The 14,890-nt window shown below is 42.4% G+C and overlaps 2 protein-coding genes across 2 annotated transcripts; both read right to left on the bottom strand.

Annotated features, from left to right (window-relative positions):
* Positions 1-2,661: 2,661 nt before the first annotated feature.
* lmod2b (leiomodin 2 (cardiac) b) lies at positions 2,662-7,978 on the bottom strand. Its single transcript, XM_070928929.1, has 6 exons — positions 7,516-7,978; positions 6,763-7,236; positions 5,906-6,166; positions 5,544-5,756; positions 4,552-5,010; positions 2,662-2,907 (listed from the first exon to the last, which is right to left on the bottom strand). Exons 1-6 carry the CDS (start codon positions 7,789-7,791, stop codon positions 2,881-2,883), a joined length of 1,710 nt encoding a protein of 569 aa, XP_070785030.1. The 5' UTR covers positions 7,792-7,978; the 3' UTR covers positions 2,662-2,880.
* Positions 7,979-10,110: 2,132 nt separating this feature from the next.
* On the bottom strand, positions 10,111-14,335 carry asb15b (ankyrin repeat and SOCS box containing 15b). Its single transcript, XM_070929142.1, has 13 exons — positions 14,229-14,335; positions 13,966-14,018; positions 13,693-13,824; positions 13,366-13,533; positions 12,726-12,832; positions 12,478-12,616; positions 12,200-12,371; positions 11,583-11,743; positions 11,245-11,389; positions 11,005-11,160; positions 10,721-10,823; positions 10,370-10,523; positions 10,111-10,280 (listed from the first exon to the last, which is right to left on the bottom strand). The coding sequence occupies exons 1-13, from the start codon at positions 14,333-14,335 to the stop codon at positions 10,111-10,113; spliced, it is 1,767 nt and encodes a 588-aa protein (XP_070785243.1).
* Positions 14,336-14,890: the final 555 nt, after the last annotated feature.

The raw sequence follows: 14,890 nt of genomic DNA, 5'->3' as shown, positions 1-14,890 counted from the left end.
TGATATTTTTAGAAGTCCAGAATTGACCCTGTGATTAAGTGTGACCGACACAATAATTCTATTCCTCTGACGTTTATTTTTAGTTGATGTCAACATCAGCTGACACCGCACTGACCCTGTATCAGTTCTCTCTGCTGCAGAGCTAATGCGAGGGATCAGAGCAGGTATGGCACTTTCCACTAGTGTAGCAGCACTACTGGGACACGGTGCTTCCATAGAGACCATGACCAACACATGCACAATTATCTGATCAATTATTTAGTGAAATTGCCCTTTAATGCACTTGAAGCTAGATTTGCGTTTTAAGAATTTAGCAGCTTGAAATTAGCACAGTAGAATAGTTTTGATGTGTAAATCATCAACACTGCGTGCGTACATTGCACAGGAATGCAAATGTCATTGGGTCAGAGTGTTGTATCTGAGAAGCTTAATGGATATTCTGTAGCTCAGCGTTAAAGTAATACATGCAAACTCCCTACGGTGCATGAAAACTTCTGTCCATCCAGAATTTAATCGTGAATACTACATGAGGATACTGCAGAGACCACCCTGACTGCAGAGACCCCATTGACAAGCAGTAAGTCTTTTATGGATGAATTTCATGGAAGGATCCCCCGATTGGCAGTTTGACAGATATGACAAAGTGCTGTTCTTGGTTGGAGGAAGTTTTATTCTTAGGACACTTAGCCTAAGGAATGCATTGTGCACACAGAGCTGCTGTTCTTGGGGAGGCCATTGAGGAGACTGGTTTGGACATGGGGAGCGTACCCTGCATGGGAGCTTAAATCAGTCCAAATCTAGTTTAAGGTTGGATTTTCTTTTATATACTCTTTTTTTCATGCAATATACCATCTTATACGTGTACTCTACAGTACTGCCCACCATATTCCTATGCATACCATAGGTTTCAGACTAATTAATGTGTTTTAGAAAATATATGTGCTCAGATCATTGCATGTAATTGTAGTTGAAAGTCCTACAGGTGCTGCATTCAAGTACTGGGTGGAAGCTCCGGCATCTAAGATTTCAGAATTAACAGCATAACAACAACACTGTATTCAACAAACTATGCTGTTCAAAGAGTCCAACTCAGGAAAAAAACAATTTTTCAATATTTTCAACTTTCTTTCTTTTTTTGGTGCAACAAGATTAATGGAATGCTTTTAGTGGGAAATCAAAAAACATGGTATACTTTGGGATAATGTAATATAATTTGTAGTTTTCTTCGCGTTGCCACCCCTGAGGCCCTTGACCGTGTCATCTTGGAACAGCTGCACTGTGGATTTAGTCAGGGAACTCTTCCAGGTCACATAAACAAATGCAGGACCAGGATTAGGATGGCCGATACTAATAGCTCACATCTCTCAGTCTCTCCAGCTCTCAGTCTCTTGCTTTCACTCCCTCGTCTGTCATCCCCCCTCTCACATGCTGTTGGTCTCTCCTTCCCAACCTGCCACTTCTCCCTTTGATTCGCCATATCCCTCACTCAGTCTCTCCCTCCATTTCTATCATGTCAGTTTCTCTTGAGCTTCCCCATCTCTTGATTGGTTAAATCCTTTGTTTCTTGGGTTTTGTCCATCTAATGTAATCCCACTGACAATGAATAAATCCAGAGTAATTCTGAATGGTACCTACTGTACTTATATCCTTTAACTTGAAAATGTAACCATGCTGTTGGTGATGGTGAAATTTTTATTTTGCATTTAATGCGTGAAATTGTAGCACATTATTCTTAGAAATGAAAAGTTGAAATCATCAATAAGACCAGTAGCTTATGGTGGCTAATGTTATATATATATCTAATATAACGGAGTGTTTTAGCATTAGCATTATCCCATAACTGTCACTTATGGCCATAGTGGCAGCTGTCTGCAAAAGTTACAAAGGCTTGCTTTAAAAAATAATAATAAGTGACAATTATGGGATAAAAGAGTCATAATGTCAGCAAACTGACTCAGTTTTGTTGATTACAAAGTAATATGTTTGCTAACATTGGCTAACAGAAGCCACCCTAAGCTACTGGTCATACCAGACCAAGTAATGCTGTAGCTGCAAAACCCCTGAGTGTATTGAACTGAGCAAAGGTGGATTTTATTGCTCATGAATTCAACTTTCCATTTTTAAGAGAAAGAATGTTATCTCTTCTTTCAAAGGTTACATGGTCTTCCTTTAAAAGGCATTGTGTAGTGCAGATTTTTATTTGATCCTGTGATTTTTGTTTAAAGTTTATATCTCTTCTGTGATGTACTAGTAGTGAGTGTCTGTTCTTTCCCTTCACTTGTCATGCATTGTGAATTGTTCAAACAAAGTGCGCAAACTGGAGTGGGTGTATTGTGAGAGTGTCGGAGTGGGAATATGCATCAGCGGTGCTTGACCAGTAAGCTGACTCACTGATAAAAACAGAGGCTATGTTTGCTTTCTATACTGCTGCGTAACAGCTTGACCCTTTTCTTTCAGATGGAACTCATCCAGTAACCAAAGAATAAGAAAACACTCTACATACTTCGACAAGTAGTATTGTAAACACCAAATGGCTATATTTAGAAATCAACACATAATTCAACCAACAACAGATGATATTTACAATTTTACAAGAAAACAGTGAATTATCAGTAAACATCAGTCAACTCATTTTAAAATGAAAATACAAAGCCATTTTCAAATATGCATAAATACTTAAAAAAACATTCAGCAAATGTAAAGATATTATTACAGTGCAAATTTCCAGTATATTTTCCTTTTCATGTGTAAGAATTCAGTTTTTGCCTCCTCAGCAATCCCAACAATGTTTTCATCACTGATGATAACTCCAACGTCATCATTATGCGGACTCCCCCAATTTCCATGGCAACGGATAGACCTGTTTTATTTCTGCTTGTATTATCGTAGATGATGTGGGACTTCAACCTGGAAAATGACAATGTTAGGTCAGTTTTAAATGTAGGCCATAAAGAATATTATTTAGGGCATTAATGCTTTTTAGGAAATATGATGGTGACGGCAAAGATAGGAATGAGAGGAATGTACATGGGTCAGTGGTCAAAAAGTTAGCAATTATGACTTCTGAGCCATGGGCACAAGAACGTAGTTTTCAAACCACATTTCCCATGAAATGGCTTCTTTTCATTATGAGGAAATTCATAGTGGCTCATTGTTCTGGTTGTTGGCAGTGTACTCTAGCCAGACTACAAATTTCATTGGCTTTGAAATGTTCATGTTGCAACATTTGTCAAGAAATGTTCAAGCAAGTTAAAGAAACTGTTTCACATTTTAGGAAACACACTTTCTTGACAAGAGTTAGATGAGGAGACCTTTACCACTCTCATGTATATGCCGCTATAACCAGCAGTTAGCTTAGCTTAGCTTAACATGATGACCGGTTACAGCTAGCTAATATGTTAAATCTTGTTTGTATAAAAACGTGTAACAGGTTAGTTTGGACAGAGTAAGGTTAACTGTTTCCCCAGTCTTTATGCTATGCTAAGCTAACAGGCTGCTGGCCATGCACATCTTTTTTATTGTTAGCTTTTAAGATTAGGATTTTTGACCAATACTGTGCAGATGCCTTATAGGAATCATGACTGCAGTATGTTATTCAATATAATCATGTACATGGGCTGCTCATTATAATAGTTTTCTGCTTGCAAACTTGGACATTGCATCAAATCTGAGTGTTAGTGGGGTGTTTTGTTGAATTGTGTGTTGTTGGTGCGTGCTGTGGTAACGTGTCATATCTGTCTTTATCAAAGCTCCACTGAACAGTTTCTATAAATACCTGCGCTAAGTGGCAGGAATTTCACAGCCAGGAGACCCCGCCATCTGAGGGCAGAGCTGATTTTCCACTTTAACAATGTAACAAGCTGTGCTAAAGCGTCAGCCAAGATAATACTTGACTGTCTTCTCGAAAATATAAAAAATTGCAAGAACTCATAATAGTTACAAAAACAAAGTTTAGATGCATTAGTTTCCTTTATTGTAACATTAACATACTGTTGTGTAAAATTATATGTGATAAACCTGAAGGCTCTCTTATTTGTTTGTCACATTGTCTTTGTTTTCCATCCTTCTTTTTTCTCTGTATCATCTCTTCAGGGTAAGAATACTTGACAGGCTGACAATATTATTGGCTATATTTTGGCCCTCATGGATCTCTCTCTCTGGCTGTAAAAGCATTGTGATCATACCACAGTGCTGGCTGGTGGTAAGTAGCCTTTTGCCTGCCTACCCCCGTGTGGAGACAGAACATACCATGTAAGGCACAGAGATGACTCAGACACCACTGACTCTGTGTCATCCTCATCTAAATTAAACTTCCTACTTGTTCAGTTTGCCTGCAGTATTGCATTAAGTACATTGCTCGACTGCTTGTGGAGGAGGAATGCTTTTTGCCACTTTTCACCCTATATATTTGTAAATAATTGACCTTCAATCTGATACAGTATTTAGGCGACAATACCACTGATAACGCTGATAACAAGATTGCAAATTTTGACCATCATATTAAAAACACAATTTAAACGTTCCTGTTGTTGTACAAATCCTTCCACTCACCCGTTTCAAGCTGCGGACGCTGCTGTTGCGGATGGACTCCATCAGCTGGTCGTGGGCTGACCTCATTGGCGTGGACGGCCTGCTGCCCTCCTCCCCTCTCCTCTCCGCTGACACGGGCCTCAGCGCGTTCTTGAGCTCCTTCAGGATGCTACTCGTCTCGTCTTTCCCCGACTCCTTCTCCTTCCCCTTCTTGCCCTTCTTACCTTTTGTCTTTTTCACCTTCTTGCTGCCCGCCTCGTGCGCCTTGATGACCTCCGCAATCATCCTGGTGGGCTTCTTCTTCTCCTGCTGCGGGAGAGGCGGTGGGGGAGGAAGTGGGGGAGGAGGAGGCGGTGGTGGGGGAGGAGGTGGTGGAGCAGGGGGAGTCTGTTTTTTAGCCTGGTCACTCCGGGGGAGTTTGGGTGAGGACCAAGGAGAGGCTCTTGGTGAGCTGTAAGGGGATGAACGAGGAGTTCCTTTCTAGAGACAGAGAGAGGAAATTACAAATACTTTTATAACTAGAAAAGGCCTCTGTGCTCACTTACGGTGAAAGCTGCAGGTGTAAGCGGGTTAAAATGTCTTTGAATATTGATTGATGATAAAAGCAACGGAAAGTACATGCACTGTAAATAGTTGAAGTGCCAGTTTGTCAGTAAACACTGACAGCAGTTGAAATGTCATTTGACAAGTAAAAAGGTGTTCTCTAATGGAAAATAGATACAGAAACTATGAATACACAGACAATTACTAGTATTCTATGTTTAACAGTCAAAGTATGCCTACTATATATAAACAGTCCAAATTTTGTCAAAGTTGCCTATCATTAGCATATAGCTTGTTAGCTGAAGAGCTGGTCAGTGTTTAGAACAAAGATGGGGACTTTGAAAACAGTAATGGAGAACAAAAGAGAAGCAGAATGCAATTGTTAGCCTGTGGGACACTGTCCAGCTGGACCAATGGAAAAAGAATCGTATTTTATTAGACATATCTCATTATGGGGCAAAGTTACATACCAGTGCGGTGGTTCTGGGGTTAACAGGTCCCTCTGGTACCCCCTGTTGGCCCTGCTGCTGTCTCTGCTCCTGCAGCCGTTTCTGTCTCTGGCGGTCCTGGTTCCGGGTGAGGATCCCCGTCATGCTCATCCTTGGACCAGGCAGGTTGAACTGGTAGCCCAGCTTGATCAAGGTGCAGTTTTCCCTCAGAATCTTCACCATCTCCATCTCGACCTGTGGGGGGAAGTTTGAGGAGGGGAGACATTGAACACCTGGTTACACTTTGCACATGCAGGTAGAGAAGAAGAACTGCTAACCAGAGTATGGTTGCTTAGTGAATATCTGTTTGATCGAGACAAAATGGGAAGTGAGAGGGAACTAACCTGTCCTCCACACATGTGTCTCTGGTTGTGGAACCGAAGCTCAGTCAGGGTGTTGTTTGCTGGAAGTGCTTGAACCAATGCCATTACGCCTTTCCCAGTCACATAGTTGGACTCTATATTCAGACTGGTGATGGACGCGTTCTCCCTCAGCATCTTAGCAATGGCCAGAGCCACAGGGTCATCTGCTCGGGTGTTCGCGAGGCTAAAGACCCGCACGTGTGTGTTGGACCTCAGTGCTTCAGCAAATCGGATGAGGTTTTCCTAAGAAGTAAATTAGGATGTTTGTATTTTCCAGAACATAGAGAACTTCCCACCACCACCACATAGAGGTCAGGACATCCCTGAAGACATTTAACACTTCATTAAGGCCAATGTTTACCAAGTAGACAAAAGGGTTTGCCCCCAAGTTGCGAGGCAGCCCTTCTCTTGCCACTCCACATAATACTATGAATTGCCATTGACTTACTTGCCTAAACGTCCCTATAGAAAACAGAAACTTTGTCAAACCTGTTAATTGACGACACCGTGTTTTTGTCCATTTTCCAGTCATAAAAAGTCTTTGTGCCAAATATGTAACCATGCCCTCCACAATATAACCACAGCAAATGTCTGGTTCTAAAAATAAGCTGGCATACAAACAAAAATTACCCAACAGTAAAGAGCAGGATGCCATTGATTAAGGGGGTTGTATATTCTGAGCTGTTTGTTAGGTTGTCTGTGCGTGAGTTAGAAGGATATCACAAACACTTTTTTTTGGTTTGACATAATTGAATGTAAAGACCGGCCTGTTTGACCACTGTATTTCCACATATTACTGATACAAACAAACCTTTCACAGCATGTGTCTGCATCCGTACCTGTGAGATATCGTCAATGTTGTTGAGATTAACCTCTGTGAGTTCAGGGTCGTTGCTAAGAGCTCGTTGGAGAGCTTCGTCTACAACGGTTGGGTTTCCGGTCACGTTTGGGTCGGCAGGGGGAGGGGGAGGAGTCAGTCTCATAGGCTCCACCCTAGGCGGCTTCAGTAGCATCAGGGCGTCAGCCCGTGAAGTCACGACCCCGGAATCCTTTGAAGGTTCAGGTTTTAATTGATTATTTTGTTCTTCCTCCTCATCTTCCTCCTCCTCCTCTGTTACAGCTTCTTCCTCCTCCTCACTCTCCTCTTCTTCTTCTTCTTCTTCTTCTTCTTCTTCTTCTTCTTCTTCTTCCTCTTCTTCTTCCTCCTCCGTTAGTTTTTCATGCTTTTTCTGTTCTTTCTCATTTTCAGCATCTTTTTCATCCTCTGCTCCGCTGTTTTCTTCTGTTACACTCTCCTCCTCTTGTTCTTCATCCTGTGTTTTGATAAAATGATTCAGTGTTTTAAAATCCAATGCTGTAATTGTGAGTATTTAGTTTTTACTAAAAAATAAATTAACGCAGCTGGTTTCAAGGCGACTGTGGAAGAAAAATCAGTTTGTTGTGATTTTCCTTCCTTTTAGAACTTCAAATGACTTCTTACTTTCATCGTAATTAAGTAATCTGTTCCATCTGATACAACTTCAAACAAACTGGCTTTGCCTCTGGCACATTGCACAAATGCCAAGCAAATCAAATTAAATGTGACCACTGACCAGTTTGGGGCTTCCTCCACCTATCTCGTCCTCCAGCAATCTACGTGTCTCGCTTTCCCAATACTTCATGAGGGCCTCTCTGCTGAAGGTGCCCGTTGGGGTCTTGTCCGTCTGGTCTCTCTGTCTGAGTCCAATGGGCACGTTGGCATCCGGATCAATGTCCGCGAGCTCCTTTTCCAACTCAGCCAGCTCCTCAGGGCTGAGGGAAGCCAAAAGCTCGTCCTCGTCAACATCTTCGTACTTACTCAGCTCTCGACGGTACCCAAAACAGCTCATGGCCAAAGTGTGACTACCACAGACCAGTCAGTATGACTTTAAGCTACCACAGACCACTTCTTGAGTCACATATGATTCAGCCTGGACCTCAAAATTAATCAGCCGTGTTGGGATGGAGGTTCTAACAAAATTCAGGCTCCACCGTGAGGTTGCTGGAGATCCACGGACATAAGGGGTCATTGGAGTCCAGTCGAGGTGATCCTTGCTGGGTGAAAGTATCTAGATGTACTGGGTCCAGTCAAAAGGTGCTTCTGATGAGAGCCCACTCCAGCCTAAACCGGATCTATCCTAGCCGTGTTGCTGTGAGGAAGTCTATGTGTGTGTGTCGGTGTCCTCTCCTCTCTAATCTCCCCAGCTGCTGTTTAGGCCTTAAGAGAGGGATCAGAGGGGAACGTACCAAAGCGTGGGCCCCATGATGCAGCGTCTTTTTTGGGAGGCACAGCTCTGAGAGACAGAGCCACAAAAAGCATGTGAGCTCAGAGACTGTTGCCTGTCAACGTAGCAGTCTGTCACCACGGCCTGAGTGCCTTTGTTCATGGCCAAAAAAGACCAACTGGACCCAACAGAACAGAACAAGAAAGATAAACAGAGATAATGCATCACCCAAAAAACAGCACAGGCTCGATCGCTGTACATCCATCAGCAAAGAGGTGTCAGCACATTGTTATTGTCAGTTCATCTGGATGATTTCAAAACTCCCTTAACATGGCAGATATATGTAGTGTTTTTCTGTTTGGTTTTTTTCCCCTGACTCATTGGCTGTCCGATAACTGTGTAGATTTTGAAATGAGAGGGACAAACATAGCAAGAATACACACAAAAATAACACTCTAAGCTCACGTAATGTGTACAAGAATCCAGTTTATTGGCTTTTTAGCCATGTTAGCAGCATGGTTCGAGGGATACCAATGCTCTGTCAGTCGATCCACTACTATGGTCCAGACTGAAACTACTGGATGGATTGCCATGAAATTTGGTACACATGTTCATGTCCCCTTCAGGATGAATTGTATCAGTGGTCCCTTAGCTTTTCGTCTACTTTGGTTAATGACTAAACTAAACTTAACTTGTAAAACAAGCAACATTCAATCAGCCTCAGCTGTACTTTGTGTGTAGTGGTAATTAATGTATGTTAGCATGCTAACACACTAAACTAAGATGGTGAACCTGGTAAACATTATACCTGCTAAACATCAACATTTTAGCATCATCATTGTGAGAATTGACAGCATGCTGTCATTAGCATGCTGTGCAGCCACACAGAATACTTTCACCTTTTGACCTTTCAAATGGATCACAAAGTGTGGGATCAGAGTGATGTCACTACACAAGTGTAATACAAACCAGGTTGCAGCATTTAATCATTTTGAGAAGAAGAGTTTGTGTTGCAAAGTAGTTTGACCTCACTCTTTGACCTCTCTGGCTGAGAGCAGATTTACTCAACTGGAAGTTATAGAACACAAACCTGCAGTGAGGTCACATAAATACAGACAACCCTAACCCACATCCAAACATATGAATAGCTTATCATCAACCTCATAACTCAAAATCTTTCAGTGTGGCTTGGAAAACATAATGAAAGCCTGGCCCAGCGTGCAATGGTTGTATTAACACAGAAAGAGAACAAAAACATTTGTATTGCTGCTTTGGTGTTTTCAACTTAGTCAGAAAGCTCCAGGACAGACATCACTGCAAGACACACAGGTTGCAAAAGAAATATGTATATCATTGTTTATTAAAAAATAACAAAACATTCTAACAAATCCATGTCATATTTAAGTAACAATACTACTTTTTTAAATTTTCAAACCACATATTGACAATACACAATGAGTGCACTTCAAGCCCGCACAAAGTGAGAATAACGTTGTCCTCCCACACAGGTGTTTTCACTTAACCTGCCTGATTAGACTTCTCAGGACTGTGTGGGAGTGTACACACTCTGCCTGATTGACGTTTCTCTCACACTCTGTTGCACATGTTAGCGCGGGACAGCTTACACTTAAATTGCTCTGATTGGTTGATGGAGTTTGGTGACAAAGAGTGTGTGGTGAAAACTCCTGTGTGGGTGTACCATACGTTTAAGATTCGTGAGACATCTATTTCAAATGCCATACGTGCATTTTTCAGTTGTATTAATGGTAAAGTTTGCAATGCAATCTAGAATATAATCAGTACATTAATAATATTGTACTATGGCATTCCAGCTCATAACATATTAAATACAAATTTGACTTTGAAAGAAAATATATTCCCATTTGGTGTATTTTTAAAGAGTGATTAGTGCTTTCAATCACACAAGTATAAATGAAATGTGTTTCACAATGAGGAGAGGTCATCATACAGGTCGTACTCCCTGTAGGTCAGGTATTTCTTCAGTCGCGGTGGATAAGGGACAGCAGCCATGGCTTCAGGGTCATTCAGCGTCCTGAGGCTCAGGTAACCTCTGATTACCAGTCGACAAAAGTGCTGCAGAGACCGTGGCTTGCCTGGGGACACACGAACACATGTGGCTTCTAGTTACTTAAAACATTCTCAACTTCATGGATCATGCAAAGTAATGGGTTTGAAGATGTACTCAGTATGTCAGAGATCTCATCCCACTCGGGCCTCCTCTCCAGGATGCGTTTGAGGTTGGGACAGATGCTGACATGGCTGACGTAGTCCAGGAGCATCCTTACAACACTGCCAACCAGATGTGTCAGCCACGACACCGATACAAACTCACAGAACTGAAAGAGGAAAAATCAGGGATGTGATTTATTGTATATGTTAGGTTATTGGCTCATTGATTGGTTGATTGGTCGCATGATTAACTGACTGCTGTCTTTGTGTGTGTGTGTAGTCAACCCAAACAAAGTTATGCTCTGTATTACTCTGTATTACTTTGGAGTCTACAGCAGATGTGTGTATATATGTCTGCTCTTACCGAGATGGCATTAGGTTGACTGTAAATGCGGTAGGCTTGGTTATGGAGGTCAGTCCAGGTACGTTCAATTTCCTCACCGTTACCATGGCAACACTGGAAACACCTACCAGAGGCAGCGTTTCAAAGGAATGTTAAAATGTCTAACAATTGCATACATGACCTCTTGGTTATTTTTATTTGAAATTCAGTGCTTGAATGTGTTTTACTCAAAATCCTTAAACTGAGCTACTTCACAGAAATCAAATATGTTAGAACTCTTTTCATTTTACAGTCAGTAGACGTACTTGTCAGCTTGATATCCACTGTTGAGCAGCAGCCGCAGCATGACGCGGTCCCTCAGGCTGTACTGCAGGGCTGTGGGAAACAGTGTGTTGCTGATCACTCTGAAGTAACAATTCACCTCCGCTCCATAGGACAGCAGCAGCTTCACCAGCTCATACCTAGACAAACAGAGACATCAGGGGTTACTCCAACACAACCACCACATAAGTTATAATGAATACACACATATGTGAGCCGCACACCTCTCAGCACGGATAGCGACCAGAATGCATTGTAGAGGGTCCAGGTCAGTTCTCGCTCCAGCTACCAGCAACATCTCGGCGCAGGTCACATCACTGTTGGAAACAGCAAAGTACAGAGGAGTCTTCCTGAGGTCCCCGTAGTTCTCTGCAACAAGATTTACATGTGATCAGAGGACAAGCTGGGGACAATCTTTATTCTTTGGTCAAAGTTGTAATGATGTTGCAAGCAATGACTTGTCATCATCTGTGATGCATTTAGGGACACTCTATACACTTATAGGCTATCTTTATTTACAGATGTTTTTGAGTAAGTATGCGTGGCAGAGAGTTTAGCATACCAGAGATGTGTGTGTCGAGCAAGGCATTGACATCGTATCCTTTCTGGATAAGCAGCCCCAGACACTCAACCTGTCCCCCGTCAGCTGCTGAGTGGATGGGGTCCTGACCTGAGAGACGGATAGCTCTCTTTGTGGTGATGGGGATGAGAGTCTTCAGGGCTCTACAGAGAGAGAGAGAGAGAGACAAACAGGAAGACAGTGAGGGACAGACACAGTGAAAAACAAATGCTAAAAGAAGAAAACAGGACATAGAGAAAAATGTTCATTAGATTGTGGTTTGAGCTGCAGTGTTATTCAGTGACGGAACTGAAAAACAGAGATAAACAGAAGGCTCTTTGTGGAAATGACTACAGTGAAAACACTGCAGAGCTGTGAGGTGCAGAGAGAGACAGTCCACAGTTTGACCAATTTGGCCGCAAAACTGGAGGAAAAGAATGTTAATTTTCCTCCAGTAATTTCTTTATTTCTAGAACTGGATTATCTTTTAAAACTCTGATACTCTCAAGCTTCTGGCTTGTGAATATTGCCATATCTAGTGCGTCAGGATGATTGGGTGCCCTTTTGCAATTGAGGTCAGTGCACAGTCACACAGCTTCAGGACATGGAGGTCAGCTCACAGTATGTGCCCCTCATATGCAGCTCTGTGGATGGGCAGCTGGCAGGCATAGCTGGCTACATTAGGGCTGGCTCCGTGCTGCAGGAGCAGCTCGATGCTGTCCAGGTTTCCCGATCCAGCTGCATCGTACAAGACTGTGTCTCCATTGCTGGCCTGGGCATTCACGTCACCACCTAGTGGAGCACAGGGAGAATACAACAAGGTCTCATGTGCAAGAACAGTTGTTGTGTGGTAGTACTCGACAGATGTGAAGCATTACGCAGTATTTAAATGTTCTACCATGCTGTATGAGTATATCCAAGGCTTCAGTGTTGCCATATTCAGCCGCGATCCCCAGAGGAGTCACGCCATGACCGTCTCTGGCAGTTACTTTGGCTCCATGTCGAAGCAGCAGCAACAGAACAGCCGGACAACCCACCTGGTGCAAGAGATTGGAAGCAAGGACATAAAGAAAATGGGAAATTTAGTGTGGATATTGAGCTCTGAGTCTCTCATGCTCTAGCCAGTATCAATGCCGTGCTGTTCACCTTTGCAGCTTCATGTGTGGCCGTCCACTTAGTGAGGCACACCTGCTCCACAAAGGCCCCACCCATGATGAGGGATAAAACCATGTCGTATGATCTCTGTCTCACTGCTATAAAATGTAGAAAATACAAGGTGATTATGAATATTTATTTAAAAAAATGCATTAGGCTAATGATTACTTATGTTTGAACAAGACTACAGCCATGTTAGCGGCTCTGTGAGGCTGCAGTTAGGAGCGGCGGTGCTTTGAGCTAAATGCTAAAGTTGGCATGCTAACATGCAGGTATAATGTTTAAGATGTTCACTGTACATCCATGGTTCACCGTCTTAGTTTAGCACTAACATTTGATAATTAGTACTGAATTCAAAGTAAATATTAGTAGCTCAAACAGGCAAAGCTGTCTACATTAGCAGAGGATAAACACCAAGAGATCCATCTTAAATGTGGGCGTACAACCTGACAGATCCAAAGCTTGTTTAATTCATGAATAATAATAACCAATTATTACAAAGTAATTTGTAACAATATATTTTTGTAAAGTGGTAATCTACTAATAACCCTGTTTAGGAATATGCTGTTAATAAGGAATAAGTGAGTAAGTGACGGACTGTGTGACTGTGTTGAGTTTGGGTGCGTGCTACCGATCAGCAGAGGAGACTCGTTCCTGCTGTTGGTGTTGTGTGGTGAAGCTCTGTGCTGCAGCAGCATCCTGACGTTGTCCAGCAGGCCAGCCTCTGCTGCCAGAGTCAGAGACGTGTCCCCGTCCTCTGTCTGCTCCTCCAGGGTCAGATCTGTGGACGTCAACACTGCTACACAAATAAGAGTGCGTTAAAGTTGGAAACATACACACTCACGTACCTCTCCTGTTCTAACCTACATCTACGAAAATTGGTTTCATCAAATTGCAGCTGCTGGATGCTCTTTTTTCATTTAAACTTTACACCCAGCCTGTTGCATCGAGCTCTCACCCTGCAGCACCGCATGCAGGACGTCTTGCCGTGGCTGCACAGCTGCTGCATGCAGAGGCAGCCGTCCCCTGCTGTCACTCTCTTTGAAGGCAGAGACGCAACCTGACAGTTCCTGCAGCGCATACACATCACCTGTGGAGACACAGCCAAGGCCAATGCAGGACACATTTGTATTTATTTGTAGGCTTATACAACTTTGTTTAATGTTACTGATTACTTTAGTATGAATGGAATTACTTTAACAACACAGACAGAGTTAAATAGGAACCTTACCTTTGTGAATGGCTGCCATTATCTTTATAAAGTCTTCACTGTTTGGTTCCTTCCTAATCAAACAAAGCAGAATGGTGGGTCAAATTAAAGATTTCACTCTAGAAACACTATGATAGAGCTTCACAACAGTGTTGGAGAAAAATGTGTTTACTACTCCAACAATAAATGAGTATTAATAGAGATTAAAGAAGTACTTTTGATAGGTAGCCCCACCCATAACCCTTTTAATGAAAGAATTTTTGGACATGTAGCCACTCTCATACCTGTGTGTTTGTATTGAACATGGCAGCTTGGAGGCATCTTGGATGCTCTCTCGAATGGCAAACTCAATAAGTTCCTCATTGATGCCCTCCTGCTCAAAGTCATCCATTTCTGAATCAAGGGAGACAAAGACGAGCATGAGTTTACACGTGTTTCCTTGTAAACGCTGAGCTTCTTTCACCTGAATCATTTATTGTCATAAAAAAAGCACCAAATGAAAGGACATGAGCTCTTAACTTATAACAGGTCAAAGTACTTTGTCCATGGCAGCAGGCATGCAAGTTATTGTCAGTAAAGGGCAGCTGGCACCGTAAATCGCCCCTGTTCATGCTTGAAATGGCATCTTATGTGAGTACATTAGTATAAATCGGTCATATTGGAGATGACACCACAAAATGAAGTTGCATTTTATGTTAGTCATATCACTCTGTCTCACCTGTCGATCTGAATCTTGCAGCCTGTGTGTTTTTGTTTTGCAGGGTCCTAAGCTGTCTGGGTTATATTTAGATGTGACCTGCTTTAGACCACCTGACCTCAGAGTGTGTCGGTCACATTTCCACTTCCAACTCCAGTGAACAAAGTACTTCCCTGATTGCGATGCTGTGACTTCAACCAAAGGAGGTCATTTGGTCAGATGTGAATACCTATCACGCTTTATTTACAG

This window comes from Enoplosus armatus, chromosome 22, assembly GCF_043641665.1.
Source record: "Enoplosus armatus isolate fEnoArm2 chromosome 22, fEnoArm2.hap1, whole genome shotgun sequence".
In the NCBI taxonomy this organism is placed as follows: Eukaryota; Metazoa; Chordata; class Actinopteri; order Centrarchiformes; family Enoplosidae; genus Enoplosus; species Enoplosus armatus.
Note: the sequence above shows the minus strand (reverse complement) of the source record. Positions and strands in the feature narration are given on the sequence as shown.

Coding starts and splice junctions, on each gene's coding strand:
- lmod2b (XM_070928929.1), bottom strand. CDS start 7,791: ATGAGCTGTTTTGGGTACCGTCGAGAGCTGAGTAAGTACGAAGATGTT. Junction 7,237..7,515: donor GTGGAGGAAGCCCCAAACTG/GTCAGTGGTCAC, acceptor ATCAAAACACAG/GATGAAGAACAAGAGGAGGA. Junction 5,757..5,905: donor GACACATGTGTGGAGGACAG/GTTAGTTCCCTC, acceptor TTCCCCCCACAG/GTCGAGATGGAGATGGTGAA.
- asb15b (XM_070929142.1), bottom strand. CDS start 14,335: ATGGATGACTTTGAGCAGGAGGGCATCAATGAGGAACTTATTGAGTTT. Junction 12,833..13,365: donor CGAGTCTCCTCTGCTGATCG/GTAGCACGCACC, acceptor TACATTTTATAG/CAGTGAGACAGAGATCATAC. Junction 10,824..11,004: donor AGTGGATATCAAGCTGACAA/GTACGTCTACTG, acceptor TGCCTCTGGTAG/GTGTTTCCAGTGTTGCCATG.